At 39.6% G+C, this 22,845-nt stretch overlaps 1 protein-coding gene across 1 annotated transcript in view; it reads right to left on the bottom strand.

Annotated features, from left to right (window-relative positions):
* Positions 1-18,644: 18,644 nt before the first annotated feature.
* ywhaqa (tyrosine 3-monooxygenase/tryptophan 5-monooxygenase activation protein, theta polypeptide a) overlaps positions 18,645-22,845 on the bottom strand; it is a 32,937-nt gene continuing 28,736 nt past the window's right edge. Inside the window, exon 6 of the mRNA XM_043678052.2 lies at positions 18,645-19,682. Coding sequence (XP_043533987.1) covers positions 19,611-19,682 — 72 coding nt within the window. The 3' untranslated portion in view covers positions 18,645-19,610. The remainder of the gene's footprint in view (positions 19,683-22,845) is intronic.

Raw genomic sequence — 22,845 nt, 5'->3', positions numbered from 1 at the left:
ACCGTGTTTATTGCCCTGACAAAGATCTTTTACACAGTCAGCTGTGACAGCTTTCAGCAGGTAATGGATAAATTTGGCTGCCCAGAAACATTCACTGGTTCAGCAATCCCATGATAGCATGCTCATGTGCTATGTGTTAGTTTCACCCCTCTTCACCATGATTATTGCTAATGTCTTCCAAGAAGACAGTCCTAGCATCAAAATCAGATATTGCATGGGTGGTAAGCTGCTCAATCTGAGACAATTCCAGGCAACAACCAGTCTCTGTATTTATCTTGCTGGTTCAGAGTTGAATATGCAATGTGGCATGAGATTGTTCTCCAATGTATTTGACAAATAAGCAGGCCAAAAAGAAACTTAAGTAATGTACAAACCTTTTCCATTAAAGCCCTGCATTGAGTCAAAGGTTTCAGTCCATTCCCAAAAACCTGTTAGCAGCAATATTTATCTTAGCAACAGACTCTCTTAAGCTATCTATATTAACAACAATGTGGAGATGCCAGCGTTGGACAAAGTCAGAAGTCACACGACACCAAGTTATAGTCCTACAGGTTTATTTAAAATCACAAGCTTTCAGAATACTGTCAGAGCTCTGACATACAAGAACTGGCAAAAGAAAAGCAGCTTTTAGTATATATTGAATATCAATCTGAAAATGAGGAGAGTCTGTCCACCAATGTCCCCTTTAAGCCACACAGCAGTGTGACTCCCGGGAAGCTCCGCTCATGCTGATCAGTATACCAACACATAGAATCATAGAAGCCCCACAGTGCGGAAAGAGGCCATTCAGTCCATCGAGTCAGCACCAACCCTTCAAAGAGTGTTCCACCCAAACCCTGCCCTATCACTGCAATCCTGTACTTAGCATGACTAAGCCACCTAGCCTGCACATTCCTGGACACTACGGGGCAATAACTTTTTTAGCACAGCCAATCCACCTCACCTGCATGTCTCTGGACTAAGGGAGGAAACCAGAGCACCTGGCAGACACCCATGTAGACATGGGGAGAATGTGCAAACTCCACACAGTCACCCAGGACTGGAATTGAACCTAGGTTCCTGGTGTTGTGAGACAGCAGTACTAACCACTGAGCCACTGTACCACCCTAACATCCAGTTGCTGAGTGTGCTGCCTCCATGGACCTCAGAGGTCTCTACAGCTGCAGCAAAAATTAGAGGGAGCAATGCTGCCTACTAAACTAGAAGTCTACAGCGATACAGTCCTGTCTTTTCTGCCCTACTCATAACAGACTTGCTTCCGCATCAGCATCTTGCCAAGAAGTTGAACTACTTTTACTTGAGCTACCTTCAGAGCCTTCTGAAGACCAGGTGTCAAGACAAAATACAAGACACTAAAGTCTTCACCTTGAGCTGGCATGTCAATAACTGAGACCATATTGAGATAGTCACAACAGAATTAGGCTTGTCGTGTACCCAAAATGCCTGACAATCACTTACCAAAGCAAAACCTCTGTGGAGAGCTTGAGTATAGCAGTGCACTCTAATTACAGTGAAAAGAAGTGGTCTGAAAACCACTCTGAAGGCTTCACTTATGAATGTTGATATTGATTTCATCTCCTAGGGGAAGCTTGCCCAAAATCAATGAATCTGCAACAACAAAATTAGAAAGGGTACTCCTTCGAAAGCAAGTACATGTAATAGCCACAAAGAGGAAACCTCAAAGAGGCAACCTGTACAACATGCAGTTGCCAGTGGTATCCTTTTCCATTTGTAGTACAACTTTCTGCGTGCAAATCAGCCTTAGTGGTAACCTACATACCACTGGAATCCTACATCCCCTGATGATAAAACATAAACCCCCTCCCCCCCCCCCCAGCCCAACCCCTTCTCCCCAAACGCCTTAAATCTAAAACTTCATCTGTCTCTTTCTTGAATATATTCAGTGGCTTGGCCTCCGCAGCCTTCTATGCTACAGAATTCCATTGATTCACTATCTTCCAGTGAAGAAAGGTTTCCTCATCTCAGTCTCACTCCATATCCAGAGACTCTGTACCCTGGGTTATAGACTTCCCAACCAGGAAAAACATCCTCCCAGCATCTTGTCTGTCCAACCGTGTTAGAATATTATGTGTTTACATCAAATCTCCTCTTATTTTTCCATGCTGTAGTGAATACATGCCCAACTAAACAAATCTTTCTCCACTGGACAGTACTACCACCCCTGGTATCAGCCTAGTGAACCTTCCTTGCACTCCCTCGATGGCAAGGATATTACTTCTGAGGTAGGGAGTTCAAAGCTGCAATCAATACTCCAGGTACGGTCTCATCAAGACCCCATGTACCTGCAGTAAGGCATTCCTACTTCTGAATTCACGTTCTTTTGCAATGAAGCCAATACAGTATTAGCCTTCCTAATTGCATGGACATCTGCCTGTCTACTTATATTGACTGATGTCCATGCTCCTGATCTTCAGGCACCCAGTACGGAGGGGTGAGGGCAGGTCTGAGGACCTCCTCGTGGGTCTGCTTCTGGGTCTGGCAAAATTGGCCACAAACAGGTCCAGGCAGCGGGCCCATGAGGAGGTCCTCAGACCTGCCCTCACCCCTCCGTACTGGGCGCCTGAAGATCAGGAGTGTGGACACGGGGGGGGGTCATTAGAAGGGGGTCATTAGGGCCGATTGCCTGCCCCTCTTCCTCACTTATGTTAGAACCTGGGTGTCTCTGGAGAAGGAGCACGCTGTGTCCACCAACACCCTTGAGCTGTTCAGGGGAAGGTGGGCACCGCAGTGAGTGGAGTATATTATTTCCCCGTCCAACTCTATTTTGATTTAATCCCTACCCTCCCCTTCACTATTTGATCACGCAGCATTGCCCTTTGATGTGAAGGGCACTGCTTGTCATGGGCCACTTGGGTGTTTCCTTCCTTCCTGGTGGTGGAAATTGAATAAAGATTTGTACACCTTGTGTCTTCCACTGTGTCTCACACCTGCACACACAAACACACCATGGGTGCTGGGGAAAAATAAGCACTACCGCAGTTAGGCGGTAGTGTGGGAAAAAATATATATTGACTGGTGTACAAGAACCCTTATATCCCTTTGCTCATCCAGACTTCCCAATATATTAACATTTAAATAATACTAATCCTTTCTGTTTTCACATCAAAGTGTCTTATAGACTCAGAGATATTTTGAGATTTTCACTGCCCTTGTTTGATGGCTATCACAGCCACACAGGTTGGTTTTTTAACTTTGTTTATTCTGGATTCCCTGGCATGGCAATCATGTGTGTTTGATAAAGGAATACCTGAGGAACACTGACAATATAATTTGGGCTATATTGTACTTTTGGTGCTGTTCCATCTTCTCAACTGATATATTCTATCCACAGTACGACTTGGAGCTGCAATACCTCTACAACTTGTCACGGTGAAGTGTGCTGCAGCTGCCATAAACAACATCATTTTCGCCAGAAACATTGAACAAGAAGAGGTTTCATCAGGACAGTTCTAAAATCCCCTTTTTGATTAATAAAAGTTCTAATTAGATGGCAACTAAGCAGAATTTTCTTTTGCAGAATAGGAAAGGAAAAGAACAGAATGAGGCTAATAAAAGAAATGGATTGTAAAAGTTAACAGTTATTAAAAATTATAGCTGGGAAAGTGAAGAATGACCCTATTAAAAACAAAGAGCTTGGGGACAAGGAAAGCAGAATCGGGCCATTGAAAGAAACAAGCTGTGAAAAATAGAAAATGAATGATTAAAGAGAAAGGAACAAAATGTTTTGATGTAGAAAGAACAGAATCACAAAGTGCTACAGTTGAAGAGAGCAAGAAAAAAACATTTTTTTAAAAATGGTATATGCTAGGGAAGAATAGAGAAGAATTCAACAATAGACTTTAGAGCAAAAGATTCTATCTGCTCATTCTTCTTTACCGTTTTTTTCTGCAAAATGAAATGTACGTTTCCAACTTATCTGATAATCCACTGGTCCACATCAGGTTAGGGCCTATCCAATTGTTTTTTGTCTAACCAATGCAGGGCATCCAGGTTAGTTCACTATTTCAAAGTTTGATATCAGTCTGTTCTGTTTTTGCGAATAAATTGCTCGGTTTACATTACTTCTAAACAATTTTTCTGCTTCTACTCATGTTGTTTTCTGAGTTGCAGTTGTAGGTTTACTGCAATATTTTTCACTTTGCATCCCTGATCATCTGTGAGGCTATTACCAAATTTTGCAGACAATATCTGACAGATCTATAGAGATTATGGAGATTTTTCACTGTTCTTTTATGCTGGCTATCAGAGCCACACAGATTCTTTTTGAGTATGTTTTTATTCTGGATTTCCTGACCTGGCAATCATAAGTGTTTGAGAAAGGAGTACCTGAGGATCACTGAATATATAATTTAGGATTGTGGTGCTGTCTCATTTTCTCAGCATTTTATCTACAGCAAGACTTGGGAGTTACAATATCTCTACAATTTTGAGACCATTCACTGCTGATAAGCATAAATTAAAAATGGAGACTGATCTCTGGATTCCACTCACAAGTAGAACTGTATATGTAACATTATATGATATGTTATAAATTGTAAAGTGAAACAGTTAATTAAAGTTAAATGATAGCTCCTGAGTTTAACTTAGTAGACAGGTAAGGAGGGGTTTAAAGATCACAATACTCTGGGCTCTCAAGAATGGGCTCCAGAAAAGTACTATATGGCTGGCAAAATCACTGGCCACGCTTCAAATCATTTCCAGGGTGGGATCAATATTCACAATGAAACTAGTTTCCGGTGACAACTCGTCCACGCACAGTCCCAAAACCTGGAGAAGCTATACAGGAAATAACATATGAGATATGCTGGTGCATTCATTATATAACTGGTCTGGTAATCCAGGGAACTGACTAAACCCAGAGAATGCAAATTAAAATTCCATCACAGTAATTCTGGAACTTGAATTATATTGAATCATAAATAGAATGTAAAATGTTAGTACCAGTAAAAACAACTATTAAGATGTTTTTTTTTAGATTAGATTAGATTACATTACAGTGTGGAAACAGGCCCTTCGGCGCAACAAGTCCACACCGACCCGCCGAAGCGAAACCCACCCATACCCCTACATTTACCCCTTACCTAACACTACGGGCCATTTAGCATGGCTAATTCACCTGACCCTGCACATCTTTTGGACTGTGGGAGGAAACCGGAGCACCCGGAGGAAACCCACGCAGACACGGGGAGAACGTGCAAACTCCACACAGTCAGTCGCCTGAGGCGGGAATTGAACCCGGGTCTCAGGCGCTGTGAGGCAGCAGTGCTAACCACTGTGCCACCGTGCCGCCCACGGGCATATTGTCAAAATTCAGCTGGTTCATTAAATTCTTTTATGAGAAAAATCTCATCCTTACTTGGTCTGATTTACTTGTGATTCCTCATCCCCTCTAATCTTGCATTTCTCCTATCTGACAATTTCCACTCCCTGTTATTATTCCCTTTTTCTTCCTGTCCTCCTTTACCTTTGCTCTGTCTCCTCTCAAACGTTTTATTCTCTCATCCCTTTCCCTTCCTTTTTCAAAGATCCTTCGCTCCTTATCTGTTCTTCAACATTTCCTTTCCAGGAAAAGTCATTCTGATTCCCCTTGTCCAACACCATAGGACATAAATTATTTAAGTTGTAAATAGCCCCAACAGTCTTGTTATGGTGTGCATATGGCGGTGTAGTGGTCATGTTATGTGAGAATTTTAATGTGATTGTCCTGCTATAATAAGCTCAAAACTTGCTCATGTAACACACAATTGAAACAGATTCTGAGCTGTTATGCTCACTGTTTTCTAACTTGTTAAGCAGAGCTCAATGTTAGCACTTATACTTTAAATCACTCAAGATCAATAACACTGTAAAGGGGACTTATGGTAGCTACTTCCAAAATTAATTGCAAAAACTTCTGTGTGCACTATAGAATCAAAACTGGACATAATTTCTGACATGGGCTTAAAATGTGCTGTTTAAGCATTTGTGAAGGGAAAACTTACCTGAGGGTAAAGCTGTACTCTTTTAAACTGGAATGGATAAATTAAAATGTGATCTCCATGACAGGAATGCATTTTAAATTAATAATTTAATAGATGCTCAATTAATTAAAATGCCAAAAAAAAGTGAAAGCTTCGAACTTTACAGCTGAAGTTAAGAATACTGGAAGTTCATGTGAAGCTGAAATTTACTTGATCGAATTTAGTTGCATCTGGACACCTAGCCAAAAGGTTCCATCACAGTTCTAACCCTGGCAAGTATCCAACAATACAGAAACTTGCCTGAGTATATTATGTCTGCAAAAAGCAGAGCAAATCCAATCTGGCCAGTTACTGCCCCTTCTGCCTTCTCTCAGGCATCAAAGTGATGCAAGGGGTCATCAGCTGCACTATCAAGCAGCACTTAAACGCAATAATTTGGTCACTGATGTTTAGTTTGAGTTCTGTCAGTACCTCTCAGCTCCTGACCTCATTATCACATTAGTCTATATGGAGACAAAAGAGCTGAAAATTAGAGGTGAAATGAGAGCAAGTGCCATTGACATTGAGACCATATCTAACCAAATGTAAAAGGAGCCCTAGCAAGATTGAAGTACAGATAGGAATCAGAAGGAAAACTCTCCACTAGATGGAACAAAAGAAGTTGGTTGTGGTTGTTGGGGACCAATGATCTCAGCCTTAGGACAATATTGCAAGGGTATATTGGAATCACCCATCTTAGCTCTTTTATCCATGACTTCCCCTTTATCACAATGTCAGAAGTGGGAATAATTGCATAAATTGCATTGTGTTCATCAAGTCAGATACTCAAGCAGTGCAGGTATATGTACAGCAGGCCCTGACAGTATGCAGTCTTGGACTGATGACTGGCGAGCATCATTTGCACAAAATGTTCCAGGCAATAGCCATCTCGAACAAGTGAGTTGAGACAGTTAACTAGAACAACACTCAAGAAGCTTGACACCATCCAAGATGGATGTGCATGCTTCATCAGCACCCCATTTATTATTGGCATACATTAGTAGCATCAAGCATTGTATACAAGATGCACTGTAATAACTCAGGAAGACTTCTTACTGACAGCACCTTTAAACTCCATCGCTTCTACCACATAGATGAACAAGGGCAGAATGTGCATGGAAACACCACCACCTGCAAAGTCCCCTCAAAGCTACACACTATCATAGAGTCATAGGGATGTACAGCACGGAACCGACCCTTCAATCCAATTTATCCATGCCGACCAGATATCCTAATTAATCTAGTCTCATGTGCCAGCATCTGACCAATATCCCTCTAAACCCTTCCTATTCATATACCCATCTAGACCCCTTTTAAATGTTGTAATTTTACCAGCCTCCACCACTTCCTCTGGTAGCTCATTCCACACAAACGTCACGCTTTGCGTGAAAAAGTTGCCCGTTAGGTCCCTTCTAAATCTTTCCCCTCTCACCCTAAACTTATGCCCTGTCTTTCTGGACTCCCCCAACCCAGGGAAAGTAATATCTATTTACCCTATCCATGCCCCTCGTGATTTTATAAACCTCTATAAGGTCACCCAACAGCCTCCAATGCTCCAGGGAAAACAGCACCAGCCTATTCAGCCTCTCCCTATAGCTCAACCCCTCCAACCCTGGCAACCTTTCAAATTTCCCAACATCCTTCCAATAGGAGTGAGACCAGACTTGCACATAATATTCCAAAGTGGCCAAACCAGTATCAAGTACAACTGCAACATGACCTCCCAACTCCTATGCTCAATGCTCTGACCAATAAAGGAAAGCATACTAAATGTTTTCTTCACTATCCTATCCACCTGCAACTCCACTTTCAAGGAACTATGAACCTGCACTCCCGAGGTCGCTTTGTTCAGCAACACTCCCCGGGACCTTACTATTAAGTGTATATGTCCTGCCATGAGTTGCCATTCCAAAAGCAATTCACATTCATCCAAATTAAATTCCATCTGGCATTCATTGGCTCATCTGATCAAGATCCTGTCGTACTCTGAGGTAACCTTCACTGCCCACTTTCTCGGAACTACATTGCCATCCCTTCACTGAGTCAAACTTTAAGAACTCCTTTCCTAACAGCACTATAAGTGTACCTTCACCACGTGGACTGCAGCAGTTCAAAAGAGCGCCGATTACCACCTTTTCACGGACAATTAGAAATAGTGAATAAATGTTGGCTCTGCTTGATGAAGGAGCAGCACTCCTAAAGCTAGTACTTCCAAATAAACCTGTTGGACTGTAACCTGGTGTTATATGATTGTTGGCTTTGCCTGTGAAACACATATCCCAGGAATGAATGTTAAAAAAGTTTCATATCAAGTCAAATTGATTTCAGCAATTTTAAGAAATTACTGTTAAATATACAAAAATGTTTACAAAATGAGCATTTCAAATCTGAGAGGCTGACTGATGGGATTTGTCTCCCCCTTTTTCACGGAAAAGGACTGCAGAGAAATGAAAAGCTTCTTAGGCAGCTGATTTTAATTGTTAAAGTTCTGCTCCAGTGACTTAAACATAAAATCTAGGTGGAGTACTGCAAAATGCTACAATGTCCTTGTATGTTATGTCCTTCAGTAGACATGGTAAACTGAGAAAACAGATCTTTTACATTTAACCTCTCAAATTAACCTGAAAGATGCTCCAGCACTCCTTTGAAGAGAATTCTCCCCAGCATCCTGTCCAATATTTAGTCCTCAGCATTATTACAAGCTGATTAGAAGCTCATTATTATATTCATGTTTGAAGGAACTTACAGCACCCAGTTTGGCTGATGCATTTCCTACAACAGTGACTGCACTTCTGAAATAATTAACTGTCTAGAAAGCACTTTGAAACATCACAAAAAGCACCATATAAATGTTTTACAACCTTGCGAGATCTGAATACTGTTTGCTTCAATATGTGCATAATGTCACAGGTGATTAAACAGAGTACATAAATTGTAAGAATTAGTCAGGAGTAATTTTATTTAATATTTAGTTTATTATCTGTCGCTGGGGGAACAGGTCCCAAAACGTTAGGTGGGGGTGATGGAGAACAGAGATTCATCCACTAACTTCCTTTATTGGAAACGTCAGCTGCTCAAATTAATTTGATGCTTTGAGATGTTAATGTATGCAAGACAGAGTACTTAATGAAATACACATTAATTATCTGTAAGAGGCAAATTAGTAGGATACCTGGAGAAGATAGTTAAAGCAGCCCCACGAACACCTGCACAAAAGAAAGCTTCCTTTAGTACGCAAGTATGTATTAGCCAGTTAATTCAGTTTAGATTTCAGCTCCATTTCCAGTTCTGAAGTTGATAATTAACTCTGTGGTAAGCAGCAATGTAGACTGCATTTCCTTCAAAACCAACGCAGGTCATCACAGCAAGAAAAAAAATTCTAAAGTTATTTTAAGTATATCTTTCAGCGTTTTTTAAACTCAAGATTGTGTTTTAGGCTGCTGCATAATTGTACTTGTTTGTGAACTACGTTTGTAAAACAATGGTCTGTTGAAAATATTAAAATTAGATTTTTAAAATGTTGTATAGAACAGAAATAAATTAACGTATTTAGATAGAAAATGCATCATTTAATGCAAAATTAGAGCTAAAGGCTTCAAAGGCATCTTCTTTTAAACACATTCATTTATCATCCAATATTTGGATTGCCTCTTTACATTGGTCTTTATATAATGGCCCATCAATAGCATTGAATGGTTTTAGTTAAGATTGTGCCTTTCAAAACTTCCAGTTGTCCTGAAGAATTTTACAGTTAATAAAGTATTTTTTGAAATATAGTATCTTTTGTAACTTAGGAAGCATAGAGGAAACGGCAGTTCAACTTATAAGTTCTTGCAACAAATGGTTTTCATTATGGCATATAATCAGGACCTTTTTCAGTCCTTTTACGGTTGGATCAATTTGTGTTCACGTTCTGGTACATGCTGAATACAAATACATCGATAAACATGGATTTCACTCCCAACTTCAAAAGCCGATTACAGTGAATAAAAAGTAATATGTAAAAGTTAAAAAAACAAGCGATGACTCTCAGTGACACAAATGATTAGTCATATTTCACATTAGTTTTGTATAATTTAGCTTTGCTATGTAATTTCTGAACACAATTCGATTTTAAGTGGCTAAGAAGTCAACAAGTGGGCGACTTGTGGCGCAGTGGTAGTGTCCTTACTCCTGGACTGAAGGCCTGTGTTCAACTCCCACCTGCTCGACAGGCACGTACTAACACCTCTCAACAGGTTGATTAGAAAAAGAGGTTAACATATTTTTAAAAAAGATGAACAAGTACTTGTAAATTGCAGTGTTCCAATAACAGTATCACTAAAGTACAAAAAGGTACAGGCTTTTACCACCCTTAACTTTCAGAGGGTTGGTTAACACCTCCTTCAACATTTGGCATTGGAACTGGATTAATACTTGCAATGAAGTAACAGAATCAACTGTTAGATTTATCGTACACCAATAGCTAATTGATGAATTAACTGGATGAAGATTTAAAATAAGTTTGAAGATTGATGCAACACATCTGCAACCGGCGTTCTCGCTAAGATATTAAGTGAGGTTAAGGAAAAGAGTTTTAACTAATTTGACAAGGGGAGGGCCACCAGGAAGAACCATTATTAACGTGATAGCTGACACACAGCAAACTTGATTCGGAGATGCCCGTGTTGGACTGGGGTGTACAAAGTTAAAAATCACACCACACCAGGTCCAAAGCTAGTGTGAAAGCTAGTGTGCTTCCAATTAAACCTGTTGGACCATAACCTGGTGTTGTGTGATTTTTAACTTTGTACACAGCAAACTGGAAGACAAGCAGTATTAGAAATGGTACTGTTGATAAAAGAAACACGACGGCAAAGCCTTTCTTCTTGCATACAGCAAGATAAATACAAGAATGTCAAATTTCAAAGGAAGGACTATTTTACATTGCATACATAAGGATGCAATTGGTTAGTTTAGAATGTTTTAAAAAAAATCTGGTCGAATGGCAACTCGACTGTTCATTGTCATAAAAACCCAGTTAATTCACTAATGTCCTTCTAGGAAGGAAATCTGTTATCCTTATCTGATCTGGTCTTTACCTGTTTCAAACCCAAGCTTAACTGCCCATTGTATAATCAGAGATGGGCAAAATGCCCACATCTTATCAATGAGCTGTAAACAATCTCTACCTTAAACATACTCAAGACTGAACTTCTACAGGTCTCTATGACAGAGAATTTCAAAGGTTCACAATACTCTTAAGTTAAAAAAGATCTCTTTGTGCAACAAGGAAATATCTGCCATGTTTATCCATTTAAGTAATCTGTAAGTAACAAAATCTCTTCTAGTCCTTCAAAACTCTAGAAAATACAGGCCTAATTTGCCAAATCTCTTCATACAACAGTCTACCATCCCAGAAACATGCCCAGTGAACCTTTCCTGCACCCCGTCTATGGCAATAGATTTACATGGATGTTGTCAGGTTTGGAGGATTTGAGCTATAGGGAGAGGCTGAACAGGCTGGGGCTAGGAGCGTCGGAGGCTGAGGGGTGACCTTATAGAGGTTTACAAAATTATGAGTGGCATGGATAGGATAAATAGACAAAGTCTTTTCCCTGGAATCGGAGAGTCCAGAACTAGAGGGCATAGGTTTAGGGTGAGATGGGAAGGATATAAAAGAGACCTAAGGGGCAACCTTTTCACACAGAGGGTAGTACGTGTATGGAATGAGCTGCCAGAGGAAGTGGTGGAGGCTGGTGTAATTGCAACATTTAAAAGGGTATATGAATAGGAAGGGTTTGGAGGGATATGGGCTGGGTGCTGGCAGATGGGACTAGATTGGGTTGGGATATCTGGTCGGCATGGACGGGTTGGACCGAAGGGTCTGTTTCCATGCTGGACATTTCTATTACTCTGTGACTCTATAAGGAAATCAAAATTACACACAGTATTCTAAGGGTGGTCTAACCAAGCTCCTATACACTTGAAAACTTCAATACTCCGGTACACATGATATTACATCTGTCTTGTTCTTGCTTATTCACTAAACCTGTCCAAATCCCCCTGAAGTTGCTTTGTATCTTCCTCTCATACATATTCCCAATTTATTTATACTATCTGCAAATTTGAAAATATTACATTTGAACCCTAACTTTAAATCATTTATATATTTGATTTATTATTGTCATATGTTCTGAGATACACTTCTCTTACCTGCTTTACAGGCTCATTGTACTATACAAGTGCATCAGAGAAGCAGAACAGATACATTACAGTTGGCAGGAAGGTGCAGAGAGAGATCAACATTAACATTAGAGGTCCATTCAAAAGTCAGATAACAGCAGGGAAGAAATTGTTCTGGAATTTGTTTGTACACGTATACATTATTTTATATCTCTGCTTGACGGAAAAGAGTATGGCTGGGGTGGGAGGGGTCTTTGATTACATTGGTTGCTTTTCTGAAGCAACAGGAAGTATAGATGAAGTAAATAGATGAGAGGCTGCTTAGTGTGAGGGACTGGGCAGTGTTCTCAACTTTCTGTAGTTTCTTTCAGTCTTCAGAAGAGCAGTTGCCATACCATGCTGTGATGCATACAGATAGGATACATTGTGAATAGCTGGGACCTAAATATTGATCCCACTGCTCCTGACAGCACTCTGTTGATTGCTAAAAGCCAAAGAGGCATGCTGTTTCATATGATCCACCAGTCATTGGGAATATTGCCTACTAACTTAGCATTGCAACAGCATTGAAATTTGTATACTACGTTTCACATCTGAGGCAGGTAGAACATGTTTAAGCTTAACAATAGCATCCTCATCATGTAAAAAATCTTGCCCTGCTATGACATAGTAGGAGCAGGATGAGACATCTTGCTCAAATCTTTGAATTTGAAGTAGACTGAATATTTCTCATGTCTGAAATTGGCAGCCTTACACTCATCTGTAAGTATGCACGATACAGTGAGCTTTCAGAGCAGCCATTATTCTATGCAAAAACTTTTATGTGTACTAATTCAGCACTGTTTGCAAATAACTCAGACTTTATCCACTTGACAGCCAGCTCTACAGTTTATAGAGCTATAGAAATGCCAAGTAAACTGTCTAGTGGAAGACACAAGATAATAGAGAACCCACCAGTAGATTTCACCATTACCATACTGAACAAATGGACTTCATTTGAATTCATGGGTGAATTTGAGCAGGGGTTGAGGAAAAAATTAGGTACGCAGGGAAATTATGTGCAGCTACTGATTTAGATAAAGCAAAAGGTGTTAACGACACATCAGAAATATTGTATGCAAGGTGTAGAAGGTCATTCCACTGAAAATATATTTATCATTGAAACCAAAAACTAAGTTAGCAAGAGTTGGGCCTTCAAAGGGGACCAACAGCATTACCAGCATTTTGGGCCAACATATTGTCCTTAAAGCTGAACTCAACTACAAAACAGACTACATTCATATATTCAATAAACACAGATTTTGAAAATTGCGGTGTCTAGATTGCCATTCTATAGTGATATAGCATAAATGCCATTGTGAGTAGCACATTACTGAATAGGCTGAAAATGTTGAATGATCACATAAACACAACATTGATTTTGAAGCATAGGTTGTGTACAGTCTTCACAAAGGTGAAGGAATCCTTCATGCCATATGTGGAAAATTCAGAACTGGTTAAAAACTTATTCAACCATTTGGCCAATACTCATGATGCAGAACCAGTCAGTCAAAGACAATAGTGCAAAATGGGACATCACTTGTGGCTTGAATAGGCTATATGTACACGGACTTAGTGAACCACAATGATAATTCTTATCACATGCCACAAAGTAAGCTCATTACAAAAAAATTATTTTGTAGGAGTAAATTGGTGTTGAGCAGAGCAGAGCAGTTAGCTAGAATTCAGTTGCAAATGAAAGAACTGGAAACAAAGTGAGAAAGGGAGAAACTTGGGAGAAATGAAAATATTTTAATTCCTCCAAGTGAAAAAAAAGGAGAAACTAAAAAGGAAAATGTGAAAATCTTTCTTTGAAATTCAAAATTATAAAGGAAACCATAAATTCCAGAGAGAAAAGGTGAGAAACATTTGCCCTCAAAGTAAAGGTTAGATCAGTATCTCCCAACCTTTTTAGTAATGTGGCACACTTTAAAAGAAACAAACAAAATTTCACAGTACACCCACTCTTTCACTGTCTCAATTTTGTCCTTTGGACACATGCATCTAAAATGCTTATGTTTTAAAATCAAAAGAGTGAGACCATGCTTTTAACTTGAAGATTATTTTTTGAGACCTTAGAGTTATAATTAGAATATTGTTTAGGATGATTCATTAACTTGATGCAAAATTTCACAACACAGTTCTCATTGCACATTGCTCGAAAACCATTAGTTACATGTCTTGGATAGGTTTAGCTGGAAAAATGCAATGATTTAGATATAACTAATGTTTTGATTAGACAAAGAATATCTACTTAGTGCCTAAATTCATTGGGGTTGTTATTGAAACTTGACATTTATAAGAGACTCAGGAAATCAGGCGATTGTTTATTTCATATATGCAGAGAGGAGGCCTTAACACTGAAGTAATGCTCACTTTGGTGGGTTACATTATACTTTCAGGCTTTATGCAGTCTCAAGTCTCAGATTCATTTGATGATTTTAAATGTGCCTCGCTGGTTACACTATCGACTGGAAGCAGTTCCTCTGTTTCCTTATAATAAATGCAGGCCTTGTTCATGACATCCACAGCCCCACGTAATTTAAAGTTCTTAACTCCTCCACATTGCTTTGTTTGGAATTGACTCGAAGTGAACACACTGAGGCAGAGTTTGTGCAAGACAGAAAGCAGTGGGAAGGTGAGTGGTGAGAATGTTTGGCAGAGGGGATAGACACATGGAGTGGCAAAAATTTGGCAGTTGGAATATAACATGGAAAAATGAGAGGACGCATCTCAGCAGGCAGAATTGGGATGATTATTATTCAAATTGAGAAAAGAGCAGAAAGCTACAGAATAATTTGAGCGTTCTCTTGGACAGATCACAAAACGTTAGCAACTATGTTCAGTGGCTAACAGGGAAGGCAAATGGATTGTTGGCCTTTATTTCAAAGAGAATAAAGTATAAAAATACAGAAATCTTGCTAAAGTTGTACAAGGCATTTGGCAGATGACAGGTGGAATACAGGGAACAATTTTGGGCCCTTTTCTCAGGAAAGAGGAGATTGAAGGCAGTCCACAGAAGGGTTCAGTAAGTTGAATCTGGGTACAGAGGAACAGCCTTTATAAAGAAAATTCACAGATAAGATGAGGGACTCATTGCTAGCCTGATCAGCAGGCAATTAAAAGTCATCCACATTGCTGTGGGTCTGGTGTTATATGTAGGTAAGGATGGTAGCTTATTTCCCTCTAAGGACATTAGTGGAGTTTTTTACAACAAAAATGAATTCATGATTAACTTTATTCCAAATTTTAAATATTAAATTCAAATTCCATCTGTTGTGGTGGGTTTTGAAACCAGGTCCTCAGAATATTACCTGGGCATCTGGATTAACAGTGATAAAGCCATTACCTCACCAGTGAACTCCCAAACTGACTCCAGCAGGAAGGCCTATTCCTACTGATTCTTTCCTGAGGCAATGCCAAACAAATTCTTTGGAGTTTTCAAAAGTTTCTATTGGATGTCTCTGTGGCTAGTAGATACAGCATAATCATTTGACTTGAAATTTTTTGCTTCTGTTATAGTAGGATTCAATGTCAGTTGCTTTGAAACTTGCATTAGAGTCCTCATGCAGGTCTAACTGGGAGAGCTTTAAGTTCCTTTTCACCCGGATGCTTTCTGGAGCTAGTGTGACTTGTAACCTGAGCTTTTGAACTGTCACATTTTTATCTAAGTGTTTCTTGCAGAAGTACAACAGATGGTTGTTAATTTTGTGGCATTAAATTTAGTTTGCACATTTTCAATTCTAACAGCTTCACTGGAACAGAGGTCCTATCCAACAGGTAGTTGGATAACATTAAGCAAAATTAAATATAATTACAATGCGAAAGTTAAATGGCAGTTAAATTTAATTTCTTGCCATGGAATGATTAAGAAACTTTCATTGAAATGCTTAATACATTCTAATAGGATATTTTCTAAATGGGAGTTACTCTTCAGCTATTATTGATTGAACTGACCTAGTGTTTCAGAAGGAATCATTTTCCTGCTTTATTGGATTAAAATCCTAACACTTTGAAAAGACCAGAACAAACATATTTAATTAATTAAATTAGTACTTACTAGTACAACATTTTCTGTAGGCACCCCAGATCATCCACAAATGCTACAATTTTGGCATTAAATTTTCAATTTGGCTTTAAACATTCTTGAGACTAAAATTACATCTTGGACCCTTAATCATTTGCATTCCCCATACAGTTCCTTAACCTACTTTTGGAGAGTGTTTGCTTCAGATATCTTAATCATTTGTCAATATTCTACTCTAACCGGTTTGCAAACAATAGGCTTCGGACAGCATGGTGGCTCAGTGGTTAGCAACACTGCCTCACAGCACCAGGGACCCAGGTTTGATTCCAGCCGGGGGCGACTGTGGAGTTTGCACATTGCCCCCATGTTTGCGCGGGTTTCCTCTAGGTACTCCAGTTTCCTCCCACAGTCCAAAGACATGTAGGTTAGGCAAATTGGTCGTGCTAAGTTGCCCATAGTGTCCAGGGATGTAGAAGTGAGGTGCATTAGTCAAGGGAAATGTAGAGTAACAAGTGGCCCAAGTGTCTTACTCTTCAGAGGGTTGATGTGGATGCAGTGGGCCGAAGGGCCTGTTGGAATTCTAACTGCTACTCATATTTGGGAGGTCAGCATAAAAATCAGCAAGTATTGCTCTGATGCTTCAAGCATTTTATTCCCAAAAAGATAGTTTTAAAATTCTTTCCACAAGATTTTCAAATTCTGGCTCAATCTTAAGTTATAAATGCAATTCCAAAACTTTCACTTGACTTGCAATAAGTTAAGCGTTCCTCAGACCAAAGTTAAAAATCTCACATCACAAGGTTATAGTCCAACAGGTTTAATTGGAAGCACACTAGCTTTCGGAGCGACGCTCCTTCATCAGGTGATTGTCAGACCAAGGCAGTAATGTCTAACTTGCTAAGGGACAGAAAGAGATAATAGTTGTAAACTATTCAAAATATGAAGGGTTCGATAGAATAGATAAGAATGTCTTTGGCATAGATATCGGTCACCAGAACAGATTAAGATAATTGACAAAAAGAATTAAGTGACAAAAGGCATCTTCAATAAAAGCTGAAAATCTGGAATGCAGAACTTAAACTAGTTTTGTATCTTTGCACTCAATTTTACAGACAGGAGGAAGGATTTGTAGATTGATTAATCACCTCCTAGACTAAATACAGAGATTCTGAAGTGCCAAAGAGCTCAAGTCATGGGGTGGGATTGGAATCTGCAGACTTCTGCCAGAGGTAGAATTAGTATCAACTGACTGTCAAGATCTCAAAAAAATAGTAAAAATAGAATTAACAATAACTTGTATATTGGGTTATAGGAAGAGTGGAAAATTGAATAATCAGAAAAGTTTAACAGCCACAACCTTTAGTCAAATTGTCTAACCTACATTAGGATACTGAAAATGAGAACAAAAATGTATTTTAATATCTTCCATATGCATCACTTGGAGTAGCTAGTTATAGAATGCAACTACTTAGCAAGGTCTTAAAGTGGTGTGATAAGTAAAATCAGAAAACAGCCCTGTATTTTGAAAAAAATCTTTACATCTACCCAAAACAGCATGAAGTGCCCATCACATCTACAAAGGATGGTACCTGCAATGAATACAGCAGAGTTTGACCGCTGTCCAAAAATCAATGATAAAAATGTGACTAACTTATACAAGGGCACTGCTACAATGCCATGTCCAATCTAGTTATTGCGCCGTTATATTTATCATAGCAAATTAGCATTCAATGGATAGGAAAAGACAGAGCAATCCTGACAACAATTCACCTCAAAATGTAAAAAATTAGATTTATTTGCTTTAGAGGAGAAGCTTTTCTAAACAAAGAATGGATTTTTGTTGTTAGGGACACATGAAAATAAGTATTGAACTACTTGCTGATGAGTTTACAGTTTACTTCTTGGGTTGGAAAGTTAACCAGGTTACCTGAGAAATTCAAACTGATCATTACTGCAGGTTTTCTTTTCTTGAAGAAAATATAGAAGATGGTAAATAAACAAGTGGAGGATGGATTTGAGGGGTGGTGGTGGGGGAAGGAGGGGAAGAAAATGTGGAAGATGAAGAGACAAGTATATTCTGGAAGTCTGTTGTCTCCATACTGTTAAAACTTAACCTTATCACCACAGCTGCTGCCAGACCTGACGACTTTCAGGTAAGACTAGGTATTGCACAGATACTCATCTAGTCATTCATTAAACCTCCTGGGAAAAGTGAGAAGAATTGATAACATCTTGAATACCATGTGGGACTAAAGCTTAGTTATTATTGATAGTGAGGCTGTTTTATAGCTTAATCAGTACAAACATAGAGAGTAGCGCTGTACAACCAAACAGCAACACAAGTTCTAGTAAAAGGTTTATGAACATCTGAAAGAATGCAAGTTAGACAAACATATGGTTTACAAAACATTTATTGTGTTACATAGGGTATTAACATTTCCACAAGACTTTTGGGAATAATAATGAATGATTAGTAATTAGTGGTCCAAATCTCAATAAACATCCCTTACATGTGCACAAATCTGCAAAGAAATACTATGCTTTTAAAAAAAAATAGTGGGCACAAATGAGGAAAATTGTGTTTCCCATTCCAGTGTATCAAAGAGTCATGCTGGTGATAATTCATCAGCACAACCTCAAACTTTAGTAGAAACACGCTGCAACAGAACACAAGTGAACACCATAACATACAGGTGTTGCTTTGTTTCCTTAAAAAGTGAAGATTTACTGAATTCCAAAAAAAATTTAACATACTTCAACTTGATTGTACATTTATCAATGCCTTCAACCTCAATTTTACAAAATAGCTTGTCATTTTATTGCAGAACATAAGGCAAGTTCTCCTGCAGAGTAGAGGGGTGCGTGCACGGTTACTTTGCTTTATGCCAGTTGCTGCAAATAGTATTCGCATTTCAAGAGGTTTTAAGGAAGAGTAGGTGATGCACACTTGCCAATATCAGCAGGATAACTTCAAACATAGAAGGGTGAAGTGTGGGAGCAAGTAAAAAATGCAATATAACCCAAATACTGTCTAGTGCAGCAAATTTCTACCAATTATGTTCACAATACAAACACTGCAAGTATTTCTTTATAATATTAAAGGTTTTCCTCTACATGGAGGTTACTTGTTATAAAGTTAACTATAGATGCTTATACAGCAGTAACTGCACACTGGGAAGGCAGACAACCATCAACACAAACCAAGGGATGGATTATTTTATAGCAATGATGTGTATAAGACTAAATTGGGAATTTTCCATACACAGCTATTCATACAGTACTGACAAGTTTGTTATAGGAATTGAGTAGAAGTAAGAAACAGATGTGTAAAAAGGATTTGGATTGGACCCTACACGCATTTAGTTGTTTTCCCCAGGCTCAGTTGCTTGGAGCTCAGGATCAGCTGATCCTGAATTCTCGTTTGTCCACAACTAGGAAGGAAGAAATAAAAGTTACTCAGATTCACTAATGTTTGAAATCAATACAAATTTTAAACACATTGAATACCACATTGAAAGTTTCAGGACTATTGAAAAAAAAATAGATTCTTTGGTGAAAAAGGCTAAATATCCAAATAGTTTTGTTGCTTCTTAATGATATCATGGCTGTGCTAAAGAAGGACACTATGGTGGGCTTGAGTGGTGAGGCATTATGGGTGGAGCTGAGAAATAAAGGGTGCAGTTACATTGTTGGGGCTGTATTACAGGCCTCCCAACAGTGAATGTGAGGTAGAAGAACAAATAGGTAAACAGATTATGGAAAGAAGGAGAGACAACATGGTGGTGGTGACCAGAGGTTTTAATTGTCCCAACATTGACTGGAATTCAGGGGTCTGGATGGGGCAGATTTTGTAAGAAGTGTCCAGGAGAGTTTTCTAGAGCAGTATTTCAATAGTCCGACAAGGGAAGGGGCCATAGTGGACCGGGTGTTGGGGAATGAGCCAGGCCAGGTGATAGAAGTTGCGGTGGGGGATTTCTTTGGGAACAGTAACCACAATTCTGTAAGTTTTGGAATACTCGTGGACAAAGATAAGAGTGGTCCTGTGGAGAGAGTGTACTAAATTGGGCCAAGGTCAATTATATCAATTAGGCAGGAGCTAGGAAATGTGGATTAGACACAGCTATTTGAAGTAAAGTCCACATTTTATTGGTGGGAGGCTTTCAAAGATAGGTTAAAGACAGATTAGGCACATCCCATTGAAAGCAAAGGATAGGAAAGGCAAAATTAGTGAACCGTGGATGACAGGACAAATCATGCAACTAGCCAAGAGGAAAAGGAAAGCATACATAATGTCCAGGCAGCTAAGAACAGAACAAGCCCTGAAGGAATATTGGGAGAGTACAACCAGTCTTAAATGAGGAATCAAGTGGGTCAAGAAAGAGTTTTAGTGAGCAGAATTAAGGAGGATCCCAAAGCCTTTTATTCTTATAAAAGCAGCAAGCAGGTAACTAGAGAAAGGATTGGTCCACTAAAGGATAAGTAAGGCTGTGTGTCGAACCTGAGAAAATGGGAGAGATTCTGAATGATTACTTTGCATCAATGTTCACTGAGAAGAGGGACATGATGAATGTTGAGATTAGAGGTAGAAGTTTGATTAGTCTGGATCACGTTGATATAGTAGGGAAGATGCATTGGGTAGACTAGAGGTTAAGGTGGACAAATCCCCAGGACCAGATGGGATCTATCCCAGGTTGCTTAGGGAGGAAATAGCTGGGGCCCTGACAGATGTCTTTGTAACATCCTCAAAATCCAGAGGACTGGAGGGTTGGTCATGTTGTACCTCTGCACAAGGGTAGTAGGGATATTCCGGGTAACTACAGACCAGTGAGCCTGACATCAGCGATGGAACGTTTCTGGAGAAGGTACTGAGGGATGAAATCTATTTATATTTGGAAACAAATGGGCTTATCTGTGTTAGGCAACATGGTTTTGTCTCAGGGAGACCATGCCTTACCAACAGCTCTTTGAGGAAGTGAGCAAGTTGATAGATGAAGGGTGGGCTGTAGATGTCATATAATGGACTTAGTAAGGTGTTTGATAAGGTACCCCATGGTAAACTAATGGAGAAAGTGAAGTCACATGGTGTGCAGGGTGTTCTAGCTAGTGGATAAAGAACTGGGACAGGAGACAGTAGTTGAAGGGAGTTTCTCAAAATGGAGAAAAAGGTGACCAGTGGTGTTCCACAGGGATCAGTGTGCTGGGGCCACTGTTTGTGATATTCATAAATGATCTGGAAAGAGGGTTGGTATGATTAGCAAGTTTGCAGATGACAAAGATTGGTAGAGTAGCAGAAAACATAGTGGACTGTAAAAGAATAGAGGAGGATATAGATAGACTGGAGAGTTGAGCAGAGAAGTAGCAGATGGAGTTCAATCCAGGCAAATGGAAGGTGATGCATTTTGGGAAGTCTAATTCAAGAGCGAATTATACATTGAATAGAAGAGCCTTGGGAAAAGTTGATGAGCAGAGAGATCTGAGAGTTCAGGTCCATTGTACCCTGAAGGTTGCTGCACAGAGATAGAATGGCCAAGAGGCATATGGTATGCTTGCCTTCATTGGACAGGGTACTGCGTATGAGCTGTCAGGTCACGTTAAAATTGTACAAGACATTGGTTCTGCCACATTTAGAATACTGTGTACAGTTCTGGTCACCACATTACCAAAAGGATATGGACACTTTGGAGAGGGTGCAGAGAAGGTTTACGAGGATGTTGCCCGGTATGGAAGGTGCTAGCTATGAAGAGAGGTTGAGTACATTAGGTTTGTTTTCATTAGAAAAAAGGAGATTGAGGGGGGACCTGATTGAGGTCTACAAAATCATGAAGGGTATAGACAGGCCCTTCTTCAATTCCTGAAGAAGGGCCTGTGCCCGAAACGTCGAATCTCCTGTTCCCTGGATGCTGCCTGACCTGCTGTGCTGTTCCAGCAATAAAGTTTCAACTTTGATCTCCAGCATCTGCAGACCTCACTTTCTCCTCTATAGACAGGTAGGCAGAGATAAGCTTTTTCCCAGGGTGAAGGATTTATTAATGAGAGGTCATGCTTTCAAAGTGAGAGGTGAAAAGATTAAATGGGGAATACAGGCAGCAAGTACTTTAGAGGGTGGTAGGTGCCTGGATCATGTTGCCAGATTTAGTAGAGGCAGGCATGGTAGATTCATTTAAGATGCATCTGGACAGATACACGAGTAGATGGGGAGCACAGGAATACAGATGCTTAGGAATGGGCGACAGGTTTAGACAGTGGATTTGGATCAGCTCAGGCTTGGAGAGCTGTAAATTTTCTTTGTTCTTAAAAAGTGTCCATTAGTTATAATTTAACTATGCACGGTTGATTAGTTAAGTTGGCTGGATGGCTGTTTTGCCATGTGATGCCAGAATAGATTCAATTCCTGCACCAGCTGGCATTACCATGAATTACTTTCCTCCGTCTTGCCAGAGGGACATGGTGACCCTCAGGTTAAACCACCAGTTGCGTCTACTAGGAGCACAGCCCAATGGTGTGATGAAACTATGGCAAATAGCAGAGGTCATTTGATACTCCTACAACATTCTACATCTAATTCGGATTAAAACTAAGCATGCATTCAACTAA

The sequence above is a fragment of the Chiloscyllium plagiosum genome, unplaced genomic scaffold, assembly GCF_037043375.1.
Source record: "Chiloscyllium plagiosum isolate Xiang-an unplaced genomic scaffold, Cpla_swu_hap1 HiC_scaffold_3, whole genome shotgun sequence".
In the NCBI taxonomy this organism is placed as follows: Eukaryota; Metazoa; Chordata; class Chondrichthyes; order Orectolobiformes; family Hemiscylliidae; genus Chiloscyllium; species Chiloscyllium plagiosum.
The sequence above is the reverse complement of the archived record's forward strand: the minus strand, read 5'-3'. Positions and strand labels throughout refer to the sequence as shown.